We start from the raw sequence: 7,742 nt of genomic DNA on the forward strand, positions 1-7,742 counted from the left end.
TTTTGACACAAAATATTTATTATGCACACAAATTCACCTTTAGATTATTATTATATGCAATGGACTTCAATCACGGAAGTCCGCCATTATATATTCCAGCACAAACCTCAATGGATGATTACTTCAAACAAGGAGCCAAATACAAAGGGCGTACACCAACTTCACTTCCAACAACATTGAATCAAGATCTCAAAAAAATATCAAATACATTTAGAAACAACAACTGAAGAACTGATTTCAACAACACAAGGAAACATCCAACTACCTCAGAATCTTAACACACATGATGACATACTAAAGCTAAGAACACTCGCACTGGACAGAGATTTAAGGACGCAAATTACTGACTGGATAATAGAAACAGAGTGGTTATTCAGAGTCGAGTCTGGATAACTGTAGATGGTTATTCAGAGTCGAGTCTGGATAACTGTAGATGGTTATTCAGAGTCGAGTCTGGATAACTGTAGATGGTTATTCAGAGTCGAGTCTGGATAACTGTAGATGGTTATTTAGAGTCGAGTCTGTATAACTGTAGATGGTTATTCAGAGTCGAGTCTGGATAACTGTAGATGGTTATTCAGAGTCGAGAGTCGAGTCTGGATAACTGTAGATGGTTATTCAGAGTCGAGTCTGGATAACTGTAGATGGTTATTTAGAGTCGAGTCTGGATAACTGTTGATGGTTATTCAGAGTCAAGTCTGGATAACTGTAGATGGTTATTCAAATGTTTGTTCTGTTTCCATTTGAAAAATTTCCATTTCCACCGTTTTGTTAGATGATATTCTAAATAATGATTTATCTTGCTTTATCTCGAGTTTTCGACTTTTTTAGATATTATGCGCTAGGCCAAGAAACTCACAGCATTGCCATCCGGATGTATAACAGACCAACACACAAAACTATGTGCAACCTTAAACGTTTATAGTCTGGTTAATACAGTTCAATGAGAATTACTCATAAACGCGATGGCAAAAAAGCAATAACAAAGACCTGAGTGATGTTAACTTCATTATTTCTATAGATAATGTGCGCTTGGCAAAGAAACTCACAGCATTGCCATCCGGATGTATAACAGACCAACACACAAAACTATGTGCAACCTTAAACGTTTATAGTCTGGTTAATACAGTTCAATGAGAATACGCTTCAACAGTCATGACGTCACTTCCCCCGCAATGACGCAGAGTTACTTAGTAACTGGTTCTAAACTATCTGAACAATGGCGGACGCCCTTATGAAACACTTCTCCGACGAGCATAAAAGTGTATCCACAGGAGAAAAACATTATAAATCTGATCATGTTTTGCATTTTATGCATTCTGATCACATGACATGTAGCCAGCATGAAGAATAAAAAGTACTGTTTTTCTTTGTTTAGAACCAAGCTGCTCGTTGCTAGGCGACGTGACTTCAGACTATTGAATCCTATTATACTCATAAACGCGGATGGCAAAAAAACCCAAAAAAATCAAACCAGTAACAAAGACCTGAGTGACGTCAACTTCATACTATCTATCAGTTCTCATTTTCATTGACATAATCCTTGACGTTATCATAAGTAAGTATTTCCGGTGTCTGTGACGTCATCCAAGATCTTGTCTTGTTTGGGGTAGTCCTTGTCCTTAGTCAAGACATTGTCTAGTTCGGTCTTGATGATGGCCCAGGACTGGAGCTTTGCGTCAGCCAAGATGACGTAGACGATGCAACCAAACACAGCGATACCAACACACACGTAAAATACATTTCTCCATTCCTCTATGGATTTCTGGACGGAATGCGAAAAAAAAAAACAAACCCAAGGAAAATGAATTCAAAAATTAATTCAAATAAATGGTTAACATTCATACAGTACTCGCTGGATTATAACGCGTTCGCGGGAGAAGCCAAAAAGCGTGCTAGAATCCGAGCGTGCCGAAATAAAACGTGAGGTTTATATATAGCGCAATATACACTTAAATGTGCTAAAAAGTGCTTTTGCAAAGGGTCCCTGTATTGCAGAGGGTACAGGAATTCGGCGTACTGGAATCCAGGGGAGTATTGTACTGTACCAGCCCTGCGCGACTATGTGGTCTTGCGGTATGGCACTCGCTTCGGATATATATATATATATATATATATATATATATATATATATATATATATATATATATGAGCCAAGGTCAAAAGGTGCCAATTTTTTTTCTCAAAATAAAAGTGACATAATAGTCCATTTATGTTTCTATATGTGTAGCAAAAACCCTGTACTTCATGAATCAAAGGCCCTTTAGATAACTTTAAGGTCTAACGCAGCATAATATCGTCAACAATGCCTATAGGTTGCTGGTGTCACCTGTGACCGGTGACACCAAAATGAGACAAAAAACTCAATAACCAAATGATTTTTGTTGAGTATCAAACTTTATTTAGTAAGTTATAGACAAAACGACACAATCAACAACAATCATAGTACAATACTTTTACCAACTATTGGAGAAAATGTTGCTTTTTGGTGTCATTGGTCACAAGCAACATAGAATGCAAATATATTATTTCATAAAAATGTTTGTACATTAACAACAACAACAATATTGCATATTCTTATTACCAGCAATGTTCAGAAACTTTTGGAATAAAATGTTGGCACAAAATGTGACCAAAGCATATCCTTTTTTAGCGACATTGTGTCACTTGTGACATTAGACCGATGACACCATTACTTATGTCACAAGCAATACCAAATTGCAATTTCGACAATATATCATTAATTTCAGTCAAACCAGTTTAATAACCACAGTTAAATATGGAATTTAATAATATTTCAGAAAGCAAAGGCTTCAAAAATAAAAATATACATGGAAATTAAAGCATCTGAATGTGACTTGTGACATAACACCGGTGACACCATTACTTATGTCACAAGCAACACCAAATCACACTTTCTTCCATAATATATCATTATTTTCGGTCAATAAAGCACAATAACCTACTCTAAAATGAAATTCAATAATATTTTAAGAAACTAAATACCTCTAAATCGGAAATATACTTAGAAATTAGTTATACCATTGTTGCTATTACTTTGCTCAAAATCGGCACTAGAACGCAATTTTGCCTCAATAAATCAAGAATCGCAACTGAACACATGTAATATAGCCTGTTAAAATGTAATTCAATGACATTTCAAGCTTTGAAGAACATGAAAACAGAAATACACTAGAAACTTCAAACTTAAGTATCACCTGTGACATTTTAAGCAATGACACCAATGGTCACAAAAAGTACCAGAAGTCAGACAAACACTAGATAAATATCAGCCATGGTAATGAATTCATGTAACCATACGGTAACATCCACCCTACTGCTCAAATCTGCTAGTTTGTAGTAATTTAGTGTGTTAATAGTAAATCAAATCAAATTTCTTGACAACCCTTCTATTTATCTGGATTCGTCAAAAGCTTGAGTTTTGTCTTTTTCTTGATTGATACAACCCTGAAACATAAAAAAATTAGAATTACAAGGAAATAATTAATTGTGTCAAAATCACAGTCTTATGTGAGATGTCATAATATCATATTTGTAAATAGAATAACAGCTGAAAACATAATTTTTTGGTGGCACTTTGTGATATCCAATATAAAGTGTTGCTTGTGACAATGTAAAATAGCGATGACACCAAAGTTCAACTTACCTTTTCTCCCTGGAGCCACGCTGGAAAGGCAAATGAAAGTGCTGCACTTCAAAGACTGGTAAGAAGGGTGGATCAAAATTGCGAATCGCCATTTAACGAAACAAACTTCCACGTGTTCACGCATGTCGTGTTGCTTGTGACAAATGACACCAAAACCAATAAACCTCAATATCGGTAAAACGGTATACATTTACTCCAAGATTTGAGTTCAGATAGTAAATCTATGCTTTTTTCTCATAATAAAACGTTTTATAAACATTAAACATGAGCTTTAAAGTTTCGTGTTGAGTCTTAGTATTGTGCTGTGTTTGATGACACCAAAGGTCACAAGCAACACCAACTTTTTAAGAACTCTATATGAAACTTATTCAGATATGTAATATACTGCAATTGCGTTTAAATGTAAATTTTGACTTTATACTATCAGTCAAATTTCAATCACGTGAGCTAAAACATCACATTTAATTTCTAGATGATTTCTAAAAAGGTGATGCGTTGACCTCGTTTTAAGCACATGCCAAACAGCATTCAAATTTCACTTTCAAGTTGTTTATTTCATATTCTGTTGAACAGAGTATGTTGAGCTATTTCATTTTATCTCTTCTTCATATTATTAATTGATTATATGCATTAACCCAATGAAAAAAGCCCATAATTAAGTAAAAATCAAATTTTCTTAACACTGGTATCAGGCGGGCACCTTTTGACCTTGGCTCATATATATAAATTGTCAATTAGCATCCGAAAATTCATAATTCTACGAAAATTTCGTAGCACTAGACAGGTCTGATCGTATAAATATTAAACACTTTTCATATATTTTTCTCACTACTATCTACTTGTCTTGTCTGTTGCTTGACGAAATCCAAAGACCGGAAAGTTGTATTTTAGTATTGTCTCACTTTTACAACAAAAGTTATTATTTACTCTTTATGTTTTCGTTATAGAGGTAAATCATAATAGAAACACTTTATGTTTTCGTTATAGAGGTAATACATAATAGAAACACTTTATGTTTTCGTAATAAAAAGAGGTAATAATAGATACACCTACATTTGGAGTGAGTGCCCCTGCTATGATAGGGGCGATAATCCCAGGAATGGTGGCTGCTGTATTTGTTATACCGAACATTATACCGGCGTAACTGTGGATCAGATGGACAAGATGAGAATAATAGTATACAATGTTTTTATAAGATTTTGTTTTGCTAATCTTAGTGCGGCTATGCGGTCGAGTGGTATGACACTCGCTTTCGGCTATAAGTTAATGGTCAGTGTGAGTTAACGACGGCTACGGTCAGTGTCAGGCTATAATGTTACGATGGCTACGATCAGTGTCAGGCTATAAGTTAACGATAGCTACGGTCAGTGTCAGGCTATACGTTAACGATGGCTACGTCAGTGTCAGGCTATAAGTTTAAGATGGCTACGGTCAGTATCAGGCTATAAGTTAACGATGGCTACGGTCAGTGTCAGGCTATAAGTCAATGACGGCTACGGTCGGTGTCAGGCTATAAGTTAAGGATGGCTACGGTCAGGCTCAGGCTATAAGTTAACGATGGGTATGGTCAGTGTCAGGCTATACGTTAAAGATGGCTACTGTCAATGTCAGGCTATAGTTACGATGGCTACGGTCGTGTCAGGCTATAAGTTAAAGATGGTTACGGTCAGTGTCAGTTTATGAGTTAACGATGGCTACCGGCAGTGTCAGGTTACAAGTTAACGAAGGCTACAGTCAGTGTCAGGTTATGAGTTAAAGATGGCTACCGGCAGTGTCAGGTTATGACTTAACGATGGCTACCGGCAGTGTCAGGTTACAAGTTAACGAAGGCTACGGTCAGTGTCAGGTTATGAGTTAACGATGGCTACGGTCAGTGTCAGGTTATGGGGTAACGATGGCTACGGTCACTGTCAGGTTATGAGTTAACGATGGCTATGGGCAGTGTCAGGTTACAAGTTAACTAAGGCTACGGTCTTTGTCAGGTTATAAGTTAACGAAGGCTACGGTCGTTGTCAGGCTACAAGTTCAGGATGGCTACGGTCAGTGTCAGGCTATAAGGTAACGATGGCTACGGTCAGTGTCAGGCTATAAATTAACGATGGCTAGGATCAGTGCCAGGCTAAAAGTTCAGGATGGCTACGGTCACTGTCAGGCAACAAGTTAACGATGGCTACGTTCAGTGTCAGGCTATAAATTAACGATGGCTAGGATCAGTGTCAGGATAAAAGTTCAGGATGGCTACGGTCACTGTCAGGCAACAAGTTAACGAAGGCTACGGTGGAATCCAGTTTGTATGTAAGTTTACCCATGACAATCAGAGACCCAGGACTGACATCCAACTCAGTTTTGCCAGATGGTCACGTGTGTGGCCAAACTGGTCAAAATGGCCTTATTGAAAATATTGTTTCTAAATTATTATTAATTACAATTCTTGATTAAAAACATTTTTATCAATAACGTTTCACCTAGTCTAGTCGAGATTTTGTTTTTCAAAACCAGCGAGTTTTTCAAGGGGGTCAAAATGTTAGTAATGTTTGATAACGTGTTTGATGACGTTCTATTTGGCCATTTTTGAAGTCGAATTTGACCATGAGTTCCTCTGGCAATCTGGCAGCTACGAATTCCCAGCTTACTTTGGCGACAGGTCCAGGTGATTCACAAGGTAACCGCCACGATTGAAACATTTCAACGATGTACACATACAGAGTAGAAACACGGCCCAGTAGCGCTGAGAGGAGTCCAGTTGAATTAACACGCAGAATGACACAGCAGGACCCAGGAGTGCTGAGGTGGAGAATCGAGAGAAATGTTAAAACTTTTTGTAAACAATCCAGGTTGTCGGCCCTCACAAATATACCTACCATATGCCCAAAATTGTGTGTGCGGCTATGTGGTCTTGTGGTAATACACTCTTCTTTCGGATCGCAAGGTCCTGGGTTCGAGCCTCGCTCGGCTCATAGTTGAGTCTCGCTCACATTCTTTTACCGTACTTGGGTGTAAAAAAATGAGTACCCGGCCATTAACAGCGTCTCTGTCGGAAAAAAATTGTATTATCGCCTAACAACAGGCGTGTCATATTTATTCGTTCTACATGGTCCGTGTTGCTGTTGGTCAGGGACCCTTTATGAGGCGCTTTGAGCACGTTTTTGAGGCGCTCTGATGATCATGATGGTGATGATGATGAAGATGATGCTAAAAGTAATTATAATAATAAAAATAATGATGATGATGATGATGATGATGATGATGATAATAATAATAATAATAATAATAATAATAATAATAATAATAATAATAATAATAATAATAATAATAATAACGACGTGTTTGTTACGCTTGATTGACGTGAACATATTTTCAGGTCTGATAACCGAACGCAATTAATTATAGGCCAAAATGTTTTGTTGGTTTGAGAGTACTATTTATTTTCTATTCAAACAAAGAGTCCAATAATATTATAATAATTTGAGTAACCAAACCTGCATATAAGTATACGTCGTACTAAAGTGAACTTACACTTACATATCGAGTGAAATATCCTCCTAGTGTTGAGAACACGGAACCAGCCCTTCTCGATTGATTTGTCTGCCAAATAACCGACAAAAAACCCACTGATGAATTCGGCCAGATATGGAAGTGACGACAAGACACCATTCTGAAACAAATGTATAGATAGTATCCGCTTGGCTAAGAAGCTCAAACATTGCAATCGAAGTATACGGACCAACACACAAAACTATGTGAAAACTTTAAACGTTTATAGTCTGGCTCTGTTTAGGGAGAATTACTCATAAATGCGGGTGGCAAAAAGCATTAACAAAGACCTGAGTGACTTCAAGTTCATACTATCTATAAATTGCCTTTTAAAACCTTTGGGTGTGTGTCTGTTTGTTTCTTTGTTTGGTTTTTACTATTTTTAAAATGTGTACCTGTGTTGTTGTTTTTTTTTTGTTTTTTGTTGGTTTTTTTTTGGGTTTTTTTTTGTTTGATTTTTGTTTGTTTTTGTTTTCTTGAGAGGGGATTAATTAAAAAAATAAACTGAATTGATATAAATTGAAATTATGAAGTAATTATA

General features: G+C 36.7%; 1 protein-coding gene across 2 annotated transcripts in view; it reads right to left on the reverse strand.

Annotated features, from left to right (window-relative positions):
* The window catches only part of LOC144971908 (sialin-like), a 20,334-nt gene continuing 12,592 nt past the window's right edge, over positions 1-7,742 (reverse strand). Inside the window, exons 9-14 of one of the 2 annotated variants that reach the window (XR_013645192.1) lie at positions 7,190-7,322; positions 6,301-6,451; positions 4,721-4,811; positions 1,086-1,765; positions 606-899; positions 1-563 (exon numbers count right to left, since the gene is read on the reverse strand). Coding sequence is in view for 1 of the 2 variants with exons in the window: in XM_078912979.1 (XP_078769105.1) it covers positions 1,553-1,765; positions 4,721-4,811; positions 6,301-6,451; positions 7,190-7,322 (588 nt within the window). In the remaining variant the exon portion in view is untranslated. Of the gene's footprint in view, positions 564-605; positions 900-1,045; positions 1,766-4,720; positions 4,812-6,300; positions 6,452-7,189; positions 7,323-7,742 lie in introns of those variants that run through there. The other variant, XM_078912979.1, reaches the window with a different exon arrangement.

This window comes from Berghia stephanieae, chromosome 4, assembly GCF_034508935.2.
Source record: "Berghia stephanieae isolate SIO BIC M18660-M18661 chromosome 4, UCSD_Bste_1.3, whole genome shotgun sequence".
Lineage (NCBI taxonomy): Eukaryota > Metazoa > Mollusca > Gastropoda > Nudibranchia > Aeolidiidae > Berghia > Berghia stephanieae.